The sequence below is a fragment of the Falco naumanni genome, chromosome 10 (assembly GCF_017639655.2).
Source record: "Falco naumanni isolate bFalNau1 chromosome 10, bFalNau1.pat, whole genome shotgun sequence".
In the NCBI taxonomy this organism is placed as follows: Eukaryota; Metazoa; Chordata; class Aves; order Falconiformes; family Falconidae; genus Falco; species Falco naumanni.
The window spans coordinates 30,349,795-30,362,310 of NC_054063.1; the positions used below are offsets into that span (position 1 = coordinate 30,349,795).

The 12,516-nt window shown below is 43.6% G+C and overlaps 1 protein-coding gene across 1 annotated transcript in view; it reads right to left on the reverse strand.

Annotated features, from left to right (window-relative positions):
* Positions 1-10,190, reverse strand: part of SLC9A8 (solute carrier family 9 member A8) — a 30,903-nt gene extending 20,713 nt beyond the window's left edge. Inside the window, exons 1-3 of the mRNA XM_040608634.1 lie at positions 10,069-10,190; positions 9,156-9,334; positions 4,490-4,570 (exon numbers count right to left, since the gene is read on the reverse strand). Coding sequence (XP_040464568.1) covers positions 4,490-4,570; positions 9,156-9,334; positions 10,069-10,076 — 268 coding nt within the window. The 5' untranslated portion in view covers positions 10,077-10,190. The remainder of the gene's footprint in view (positions 1-4,489; positions 4,571-9,155; positions 9,335-10,068) is intronic.
* Between the last annotated feature and the right edge of the window lie 2,326 nt (positions 10,191-12,516).

Here is a 12,516-nt window from a genome sequence, read left to right on the forward strand (position 1 = left end):
AATTATGAGTTAGATATCTGTGTCATAGCACAAAACCTTCATGTCACTTTGTTATGAGTTAGATATCTGTGTCATAGCACAAAACCTTCATGTCACTTCAATGGTATTTGCAGTGCTAACACAGATGAAGTGAAATCGGTCTCCTCCACAGAAGTGAATTCTGTCTCAATGAAATCATAGTGCTTACTGGCAATGAAGTAGGCAACAAATTCTCATCAGGGTGGAGACACTGTCAGAACTATTTCCCAAATGAATTACACACATTTTAAGTCAAGTAGAAATACTAATTTGAGTATAGAAGAATTTATCAAGGGTGCTGCAAACTCAATAGTTAAAGGTTATCAGGTTCTTTCCTCCTGTACGTATTCAAACAGATAAAGTCATCAAGAAGTTATGAGAAATGTTATTTAGTCAAATTTCAGATCTGTGTTTCTGCACAGTTGTGTTTTATTATTTACATAACGGAGACTTCATAGTCAAACACTGGGATGTAGACATGAAATACACTGAATGAGAGGTAAAATGTGGCTAAGAAGCTTAAAGCATGCTTTCCTTTAAGTCATGCGTTTTCATTCTCTCATGATGTAGCTATCAAAAGAGTATTACAAACAGCATCACATGGATTACTCCTGATGGATGTGTCATACACACAAAGCCACATAAAAAATATGTGAGAGCACTGGTTCCAGAGGGCAGAAATAATTGTTTCATGAAATGGTTTATATGGAAAGGAAGAGCAAAACATTAGTGAGGGAACATCAAAGGTCTGCTGTTCTTTGAAGGAGGGCAGAATGCAGATACAGCCACTCATACGCCATATGAACACTGGTCTCAGCACTAACAGGCAGGCTTTCCATGCTGGGATGGAAGCTGTGTCAGAAGCTGAGAACTACAACATTTCTATTTCTGCAGAGGAGCAACACTGTCTTCAACTGGTACAGGCAGTACTTGTATCACTTAACAAGAAGTTTATGTGGGGAAACAACAAACCACAACAACCAGACTGCATACATCTGAAGGCACAGACTTTAGAAAGTATATACTTCCTGAATGAGCTTGCAGTATTTTTTGAATTAGTATTGAGAGCTCTCACATAAATTTAAAAGAAAAGAGAATCCCTTAACTCACATCTCCTGAAGTGGAAGGGCTCCAGCACAACTTTGTGAAATTGGACCCCCCTGAGTAGGCCAACCACAGCCTGTGGGCTACAAGCTGGGCATCCCTATCCTATGAGCTCACGAGGCTTAAGTAAAAGGCTGGTCTCGACCTCTTTTTTAGAGGAAGAGCTAACCACAAGCTGACCCTAACAACAGTGACACAGACAGATGAGGTCCTTTTATGATATCAAAAGTTAAGCGAACAACAATATAAATTTAAGGCAACAGCAGAGATTACGGGAAAAGGATAATCCTGAATCATACAACTTACACCTTTATATAGCACAAAGCTGCATGTTACACACAACAGCACTACTAAACTAAAATTATGCTAAGTCAAGTCATGAAAAGGCTGCACAAAATAATGCATCACCAAGAGGGTTTAATAGCAGCAGAATCAAACTTTGACACTGGTTTTCAAAACCTGTCCCACCTATCCTTACAAACTACTCTTCTTTTATTACTAGATTAATGAATGCAGGTTTTGTTCAGCTGGTTCCATATACTTAATCAGGCAGATCAGTTGTGTGACAGGGCTAATTGGAAAGTTAAGTCTGTAAGAGTTAATCTAAGCCTCATTCTTTTGAAAATGCTATAGGAATCTTCTTATTACAACCAGCCTTTATTTTTCTTGAGAACAAGTTAAAACTCGCTAAGAAATCAAAGAGAAAAACTCTTCTGGCAACTGTTTTTACAAAAAAATATTCCAGTAACTTTTAAGAATGAAGACCACAATCCAGAGAATGCACTCCCATCCTGTCCCCTGGGACAGTAACATATCCTAGAAACTGTGAAGTGGAGCTTCCCGAGTAGCTTAGACAATGGAAGGAAAAGCAGTCATGAAAATCGTACTTCTCTTCTCTGCTGCCATTTTTACTAGTCTTCAATAACTTTCTGAGAGTATTTGCTTAATTTACCGGACAAAATAGGACACACCTCACTTCTGGCACGGCTAGCAACACTGGATACTTGAAACTCAAGCTGTGCTCTTGCAGCTGTGTAGATCATTACCAGTAACAGAGGCTCACTGACCAGCAATTAGCTGGCAATTCCAATAATTATACAGATGCCATACCCTGTCAACAGAGTTGACAGTAGTTTAAATATGACTGAGTCAATACACTAAATAAATAAGACTTAAGTGACACAGGACATCTGTTAGCTGGGTTGCTACTGGGTATAACTCCTGATTTAGTGGAATTGCATTTGCTGGTATCAGCTTGTCTGGTTTGGGAGACAAGACTACAGCTATGCTGCAGTTCAGAACAAAAACCAAACTCTGCAGGTCTCCTATACACCCTCTATGTAAAACCACAAGAGATGCACACAACTGGTCCATCTTACCCATCTTGAGTAGCAGTGACAGCCCCAGCAAGAAAACTTACCAGTTTCATGAACGAGCTTTTGTTGGGACTGACAGAAGCACAGAACATACTAGCACAGCTAAAATCCTTGTCCTACTGCTGAGGTGCCAAGAACAAGAAACAGAAAAAGAACGGCTGTGCCTCTGCTGCTCTCTGCAAAGCTCAGCAGGAGCAGTGACGTAAGCTTGCCTGACACCTCAGCTCAGCACTGCCCAGTAGTTGGCTTGGGGAAAACCCTAAGAAATTATAGCAAAGAAAATCCAAAACTATGCCAGCAAGAGCAATCAATATACTGCTGCATTTAAAATTGGGGGTTATGCTTAAATTTAGATTAGCTATTTGATAACAATGGTAACTAACCTCATTAGAAGCCAAATTAACATCCTTCACCTGGATTTTTGTGTACAAAGATGAAGATATAAAGGGATAGTACAGTCCTTTTGGAATCTTTCAAGACACTGGAAGATATACTACACAAGACATCTCAACTATCCACAGCAATAATGTAAGAAGGGAAGGGAAGAGAAGTGTGTCAACAGTGAATCAAATGCTGCATGGTTTCTATGGGGATGACACAGTAAGACAGGATGATCTGCAGCAGCTCTGATCTTTCTATGTCATAAGATGGTAGACAGAAACACAAACGCACAAAGCCTGATGGATGCTGCTCCGATAAAGATGAGGTGTGCATGCAATACTCAGGAAATCCATACCAGCACTGACAGATTTACAGGTCTACTTGTTTTTCAACTGCACAGAAATATCGAAACTCAGATAGGGCCTTGCAAGTGAATGTCCCTAAGCTTCAATACTTTCTACTGTGCCAGTAATGTGATGTGATCTGCATCAAATTGAGTTCTCTAAAAATTCAGGAAATCACGCCTGCAGGAAAATATGTTTTTCTTTCTGCTAAGTAACAGCTCTAAGATTTTTTCAATCTAACACCCAAGATGCAAGAAGATCCCTGTTTTTCAGAAAGCATAAGGTACTGACAAGCACCAGAAAGCTTACTCCCTCCCGTTGAGAAACTGTGTGAAACTACAGTTAAGAAATGAGAGCAGAAGACACCAGCAAAGCCCAGGAGAAAGTAAAAAATCTACCTGCTCAACAAGTATTACACTCCCCCATGCTACGTTAGGATTATAGCTTAGCACCTTTCTCTTTGTGTTCTGTTTTCAGAATGGCTGTCAGTGAAAGTGTCAGTATTAACAGAAGCAAAATATCACAGATTCTTGTAAACAAGTTACAGAGACATCTGAAAAACTGTTGCTGGGATTAGTTAGGCCAGGTTCTTTAAACGTTATGTTAAACATTATGTAGAGAAAATAACTGTATTTGGCCTGATTCCCTCCTCATTTAGACATTTATACATCAGGAGCAACAGCATACAAATAAATGAAATTACCCTAACATAAAACTACATGATTAGGAATATTCCCAATTTGATTCATATTAAGTAAGCACTTGATCTCCATTAAGAGTGGTACTCTTATAGCTCACGTCACAGGAAGAGCTCTTGTCATGTTACTGAAGGGATAGTTCAGTATCTGGAAGTCCAGCCAAGTTTTCAGGATGCAATTACAGTCCCCAACTAGATTAAAATCACATATACAGACATCATTCCACCAAAACTAATACAAACACATATACTACTTCAAAGGGAAGGCCAGAGTCTTGCTGCCAGGGAATGTGGCCATATCTTGTCCAGATGCAAAAATAAGAGGAAGCTGCCGGTAGTGACACCCCTATAGTGCCTGTTATGTATCATTTTACTGGGCTAGCCTCTGCGCATATGCTCATTTCTTGATTTCTCCCATGAATCTAATCATACGAATTGGTTGTTTTCTTTGCTGCAGTTTGCCACATCTTTCTAGTGATGGTTATCACATAACAGAGCATTATTTCAAGTACAGGCTACCGAGGGTAGTCTGTAAACAAATTCAATATAAAAATGTCCCAGTTACTCACCTAAAGAAACAACAGCCACACTCTCTGGTAAAAAATGAAGTCTGTATTTTATCAGTAAATGCACCAATATGATGCAGATAGCTGTGAAGGGAAAAAAAATCAGATTTAGAAGTGTTAGAAGAGAACAAAATATACTTTTAAGTGGGAATACTAAAATGCACGCAGCAAATCTTACTTCTAATGATTCAGTAGAAACTCACTAATGCAAGTAACCAAATTTTAGTTCAAACCTAATTCTCACTTAAGTACATAAATGGATCTACAAATGACAGAGAATAACTAAAAGCAAATTTTAGGCCTCAAAATTATCTCCTAAAAATACAAGTATTACTACATTTAAAGCCTGATTCAGCTTACAAGAAAACATTCTCTGAGCAGTAGCTGTAAAAAATGAGTTATACAGAATACAGTTTTAATAAAGCTTTTGGTAAACCATTTTGTATTTTTTAACTAAAACATACATGTACACATGGCCTCAATTAAAATTTCAAAGCAACACTTTCACGTCTGAGTCCCTCTGAGCAAATGGACTTTACCCAAACCGATAATTACAGAATCTGAAAAATTACATTGGAAGGGATCTCTCGAGGTCATCTAGTCCAACTTCCTGCTTAAAGCAGGGCTAACCTGAAATCAAAGAAGGCTTACCAGGGACTTGTCCAGTCAAGTTTGAAAATCTCTGAAGACAGAGAAGTCACAACCTCTGTCAACCCCAGTCCCACTGCTTAAGTCTTATGGTGAAGAATGTTCTTCTCTCCAATCCACATTTCCCTTTTTGCAAGTTGCGACTGGTGCTTCTTGTTTTTTTGTGCACCTCAGAAGTGTCTCGCTAAATAGCCTCTGTAACTCCCGTTCACTGGGGCTATGAGGTTGCAGAAGGCCAACTGTTCAAATACCCCGGTTCTCATAACAAGCAGCAGCCAAATTCTTATCCAAATCAGCAAGAGACATTTATTGCTGAGCATTGCTAAAAGTTAAACCAGTGAGGGGAAAAGACCAGTGTAGAAAAACACAAAACAGATCTGGCTTGAAGTTAAAAAACAACCAGAATTTAAATCTGATGCAACATTCACTTATTATTTTTAAAAATTCAGTTTTGTACTGTAGTAATGTATTTCACCCAGTAGGGAGAAAGCCTATGTCTCACAACAAGAACAAAGGTTACAGTAATAGGAAAATCCCATCACAGCCTCTGTGCCAATGGTAAAGGCAAATTACAAAGGATGTATAGCAGATCTGGGTACCTTCCGTGGATAATTTTGGAAGACACCATTTGATTTATTTACAACTACTGCAGGCAGGAAATTTATTTAAAAGCATCAAATAATCCTGGGTTATTGAATTCTTAAGAATTTTGATCTAAATATTCCCCATATTGAAAGTACCACAATTCTTCTCCCATTTTAATTTAGCTCAACAAAGGGTCAACCAAAGAAACAACATCTGGCTTGCTTGCCTATAATACATGTATTTCTCTCTACTTGCTAACAAATCATTCTGCAGTGGCCAGGGATATAAGCTGTATTACTGCTTGTTTTGTCAGAAAGCAATTGAAGCTCAAGCAAAGTCAATAGCATTTTACATACAGGAATCAAATTGTGGCCTGTTAATTGCAGCAGAAACTGTTTTAAACTGTGTACTTGGCAAACCTAGTCACAACTGCAACAGGACTCTTCATTCTCCTTACTCCGTGCCTTGTGTCTGTGACTCTCACCCTATTTCAGCGTGGGCAGCACAGTGCCAGGCCACAATACAACAGTGCATATTTTGAACCTGGGAACGAACTAGCTTCTTGGAACTGCTCTTGGTGATTTGGTTTAACAGCTCCTTCTAGTTCGCTAAAAGCCAGCCACTCAGAGATGGTTTAGAAGTGTTTTCAGATTTCAACCTGAAAAGGTGCAAAATGGCCCACAAGTAGTTCTCAGCACTGGCATGGTTTACTGGATTCCACCACCCGTGAACTACTGGGGGTCTACAACATGATCTGTATTAACTATATAGTCACAAAGTAGTATAAACCTCATAAATAAAGTATCATTTTTCATTGTCCCACTCTCCAATATGGTGCTAAGGAACGGGATATCACACTAACGCCTGCATTCTGCCACTTGCTATCTTGTACACTCGGTTCATAACAACATGGTAAGCATTTCATTGACGTGCACGTGAATAGATGGATGGGTTTACAAACTGAGCAAGAACTCATGAAAACCAGTAATATTTGCTCAATTACTGGCATGTAATTTGTTCAGGGACAAAGCTGTGGGTTTGGAGTGATGAGCAGGGATGGTTCCACTCATGAAGACTGGCAGGGCTCTCCCACATATTTACCCCACTTCCACTCCACCAATCTTTAAGATATTGGATCAACCAGTTCTTGAAACACCTGAGTTTATAGTACGATACTTTAATGCACGCAAGCTGGTGTGTTTAAAATGCTGTAGTAGAAACTGCAGCAGTTCAGAAGCTGACTAACAAGCAACTAAGATATTTGGCTGCTAAGTGCCAAACAGACTATGGGAGCAATATCTTCATCATGTATCCCAAGCAAAGTTTTTATTCACCTGTCAATCAGTATTATTGAGTTTCATAACATGAAAAATATGCATCTACTAACGACATCTAGGATTACTGTGTTAAAAGCATTCTATACTGCTCTTTGGGATAGATCCATAAAGGCATCTGGACATGACGGATTTCCAGCGAACTCCAACGCAAGCACAAACATGCCTTCTATTCAACTGATCTAATCACCATCTCCTTTCTAGCAGCTTCTGACTACTTTGGCAATAAACCAAAAAGCAACCATAGCCTAAGAAGTAACTCCCACCACCATAAATATTATGGCAGCCTGGTATACTCTTTAGCTGTTGGTCACCCACTCCTTGTGTAAGACTGCTCAGTTCATATCTGGCAGTGTATCATCTGCTCCAGGCGCTTGTATGTATCAGGAGTACAACAAGGCAACAGACTAAAAAACCCAGTGTTCTGGACAGGCTAAAAGACCATTTGAGTGTCCCTTTAAGGATGAGCACAGTAAAAGCATATAATATAAAAGAAGGGAATTCATAGGTCACATGAATACAGCAGAACAGAGGCAAGACTTTGAAAGTGAATTGGTGTTTGAACAGATAAACAAGCCATAGAAATCTGGGGTCAAAGACTAACTCATGCTACTTCAGGGACTTGAAATTTGGTGCTTGACTCTGACACTACACAGCCATGAACTGATCTGCTTCTGAGTCTATTCCAGTTTAGCCCATTTCAAAGAGCATTTTACAGCTCACAACATCCAGATTTAAGAGTATGGTATACACATTCCTTTTTACTATTCCTACACTCTTAAATCAGACATTATAAATGGGAATAACTATGAACAATAAGCTTTCATACTGGCTTTACTTTGTTCAGGGAACTCCCCTGTCCTGAGGGTGATGCTTTTAAGATCCATTAAGTTACCAAAATGGCATAAATAGGCTGGAACACAGCCAAAAAAAATCATAGCTCTGCTCTTGCGACTTAAGAATACGATTTTTCCATGAATGGCCCTTTTAAAATCCACGAGACACACGTATTCAGAAACTTTCTTTTAATCTTAGAGGTCTTCTGATCACTGCATCTTGCTTTGGTCTTTCCTTTGTTTCTGTTCGAATTCTAATATGCCACTGACCTCTGGAAAAACATTAACTCTCTTTGAAGACAAGTAGACACTTTAGAAATAAGTAGAAGCCTTCTACTTTTTGCTGCACTTAGTAAGTTATTTATAGGAGGCAAAAAAATCCTTTTTTAAACTCAAATGTCTTGAAGAAGTTTCTGCATTGCTGTCCACTCAATAGCTATTATTTTCTCCATTTGCTACTGGAAAGAATAACCACTTAAAAGACTAGGTGACCCATCTGTCACAAGAAAGTGTCTCTGCGTAGGTTGCTTTGAAGGAACCAAACACAAATGAGAACAGATGAACCTCAACCCTCCATAAAGTTTTGTTATTGTTAGTTTTGATTACAGCACTGCTCTAAGCAGATGGTGAGAGATAACTATATTCTATTAAAATAAGATAACAGCCCAGACTTACAGAAAAGCTGGGCATGCATCTGTCATTCAAAATGCCTATAGATGTACAACATTAATACAATTATGGCAATCTGCAGATTATCATACTCTTGTAGGAATGTAAGAAAGTAACGAGAGCCAGAAAAATAGATACTGAACTTTAGTATTTGTGCACGTAAATCTGACTGCCTTCTATTGGTTTATATACCAAAATATCTGAGGGCTGGCCAGAAGTGCTAGAAGTAGTTAAATTGGCATCTATCCAGTACACTGTCCTCAAAGACAGATGCAAACACCATAGAGTATTCTGACAGTGTCTTTTTCATATATGAACATATGCCATGTGCTTGATAAAGAAGGCAAAGACAATTAAGCATGTTGTTTGCACATTTGAGACCACGGTGAAAAGGTCTGGAATGGTCTTCAGCCTTCTACAGTTTTGGGAGGTTCAGGCATTTGTATACCCAATTTTCTAACCCCCTGTGCCTATATGATATTCCACTTCATGGAGAGAAAACCAGAGGATAAATAAATATGATTTAGAAAGCTGGCCTATATCCTTCAGACAGAGAACAATTAACAGAGATTAAAAGACTTTCAGTTCATCATTCACCTAGAACAAGAAGACTAAAAAAAATCGTCATGCCACTAGATTGCTCCTCTTGCTGTGCTTGGACTCCAGTCTGAACTGGAAGGATAGGTTTAGCAGGTGTTGGTACCACCAGTTTGGTAGTAGCAGCCAGCGTAGTGTGGAGGGTGACATTGATGACTTCACGCGTGGCATTTGCGGACCTGTCAGGATAACATAATACGTGATTATACTGGATGGGAGCAGCAAGGTGAAGACTTAGCCTACCAAAGACAGGCACATATGAAATAACTACCAGGTCACAGTGAATTTGTACTGGTGACCAACATGTTAAGAGTTTTTTCAGAAGTAGTCTCTGATCACAGATAAATACTGGAACTTCAAATTCACAAAGCCGATTATTGCTGAGCTCCTTCACACACCTCAGATACCAAATATTCTGTGCTGCAGCTCGGGGTGCAGGTAAAAGCCAGACTCAAGCGAATGAAGTACCCCGCTCAGCCTGCCGAGTGTAACAAACCTGCTGTGCAGGGACCCCGGGACGGCACTCGCCAGCTCCCACTGCCCTCCCCACCGCGCAGGGCCGCTCCAGAGCCGGCCTCCCGCGCCCGGGGGCCCGATGCTCCCAGAGCCACCAGGGGCCCGCCCCGCAGCCCCCAGCCCAGGGGCAGGCGGAGCCCACCGGGCTGCCCCGCTACACGGCGGGCCGTCCCGCAGCTGCAGGCGCCGCGCTGAGCGGAGAGGCCGGCACCGAGGGGCTGGGGACGCTGCCCCCCTTCCCCCCGGAAGCCCCTGCTGAGGGGAAAGGCAAAGGCGCCCCCGTCGGACACACGGCAGCGAGGCCCTGCCCCGGAGACGGCGCCTTCTCGCCAACAGGGCCTGGGGGAAGCAGGCCAACCCCTCCCGCCGCCCGCGGCCCACCCGCCACCGCACTCACTCCGCCATCTTGCCGGCCGCCAGCTTAAACCTCCCACCGCGCTCCTGCGGGGCCGCCCCACATGCAGCCACTTCCGGGGCTCCTGGGCGACGCTCTGGCGGGCGCGTCCTCAGTCTCTATGGTAGAAGCAGGGCGGGGCGGGAGGGCGCACGCGTGCGCGGGGGCTGCCTGCCGCCGGCCTCCTGCGACGGGCGCGTGATCGGGGGCGGGAGGGGGGACGTCACGTGGGAGCGGGGCGGCTGCGCGCGCGGCGGGAGGCGAGAGGGGTTGGGCGCGTGGTGGCGGCGCGTCGTCGTGCGCGGAGCGGTGGCGGTGTGTCCTGCCGCCCGGCCCCTCAGCCGCCATCGGCCCGCGGCCTCGGCTGCCTCAGCCGCCATCGCCCCGCGGCCTCGGCTACCTCTGCCGCCATCGGCCCGCGGCCTCTGCTGCCCCTGCCGCCATGGCCCTGCGGCCTCGGCTACCTCAGCCGCCATCGGCCCGCGGCCTCTGCTACCTCAGCCGCCATCGGCCCGCGGCCTCGGCTACCTCAGCTGCCATCGCCCCGCAGCCTCTGCTACCTCAGCCGCCATCCCCCATGGCCTCTGGTCCCTGAACCATAACCCAGCAGCCCTGGTCCCTCAGCCATTACAGCCTGGGTGCTGTGTCCCTCAGCTACCTTTGCCCTATGGCAACTGGTCCCTCAGCCATCACAGCCTGGTGCCACGTCCCTCAGCCACCATCGCCCAGTTCCTGGTTCCTCAGCCATTGCTGCTTGGCACCATGTCCCTCAGAGCTGCCACCACCCAGCAGCTTACTCTCCCTCAGTCACCCTGGCCTTGCACCTTGTCCTGCAGTTGTCTGGTGGCTCCTCCTGCTTTGGCCAGGACTGCCCAGCAGCTCCGTGTCCCTCAGCCACAGTTGTCCAGTAGCTGCTTGTCCCTCAGTCGTTGTTACCTGACAGCTCCTTCCCCAGCACTATTGCCCAGCTGCTTTCCCCTCAGCTGCCATCACCCAGCCGCAACTTGTCCCTCAACTGTCATTGCCTGGTGGCTCCTTGTCCCTCCACCACCATCACCGAAGCTCATACGTAACCCCTTGTGCTTAAATGGAGACTGAGGTCAGGATGGCGTAGGGTTATTGGAGAGGGTCTGCTGAAACCTGGGTGTAATGACTGCAAAAGTATGCCGAAGTATCACGTCAAAGTATTCTGCCTAAAAGCAGGAAATTGGTCCTGACTTTTTTAAACAAGACACGATCAGCGTGCAGCCCCTCTAACCCTTTCCCACTGCCTGAGCAGACCTGGGCAGCTGATCCGTGGTCGGCTTTCACTGCTCAATCACAGACTGAAAACCTAGCCTTACAGCAAAAAGGAAGCGTCAAATCAGCATTTATCCGGTTACCATCAAACTGAAATAGAAAGTCAGTGCCTCAAAATCAGTGTCAAAGTGCTCTTGAGTTAAAATATCGTCGAGTTGTCAGCCTTACTCAGTGTGAGTTTCAAATGCCGTCCTCTGGCACAGGCTGCCGCTCTGACTCGGGTCTCTGAGCTCTCCCGCAAATCCATTCTGGAAATCGAAAAAAAACCCTGGAAAATGGGGCTGATTAGCAACTCCAAGCTTATAAAGCCAGCCATGGACACACATCCAGTCTGTGAAACTCTGAGATGCTGGGATGGTGGGCACTATGGAAACAAACAGTATAATGTCATTACATGCCTTTCTGTTCATTGCTGGTTTGACTTCTTCAGGGCAAAAAAAGGGGATTGTACAGCAGACATACTGGTTTGTATAGCTCGGGTCATTTTGAAGGCCCTTTAGTGTATCAGCTGTGCACTTAAAATGAAATTTTAGATTTATGGCACAGACACACTGTCACTCATGTGATCCGTTTACATGAAAGTGAAAGCCGCTCAAATAGGTGTGAACATGCATGAGTTTTAAAAAACAGTGAGATTTGGGCAGCAGCTGGTTTTATCTGTTCCACAGGCAAGGCAAAGCTGGAGAATATCTGATTTCCTGTAGTGAGACTGAACCCACACCTCCTTTGCTCTCATCTTCTGATATGGTTTTGTGGTGACCTACTTAGATAGCCTTACTACAGTTACAACCAAATTTTTTTTTTCCACACTGGCTAATTTCTGACAATCTGCAGTTTGCTAATCCCTAACTGCTTTAACTCATTCTCTCCATCCCAGTAGTATTTGGTACAATTTAGAGAGCGTGACTTCAGCTTAGCACATGTGATGTGGCGCACTTAAAGCTTACTGATGCCAGTGAAAAACGAGAGTGGCGCTTTGCAAAGTGGTGCATTTGGACATTGCCCATTTGGAAACTAGGAGCGACTGCGGCCCTCCAACACATCTTAAGCTCAGGCACTTCTGCTTCTTTGATCTCTGTTTTCATGATGCTCTGGGGTGGAGATTTTGAACAACAACTTCATCCATAAATAATGAATCTTGATCCAGAATGT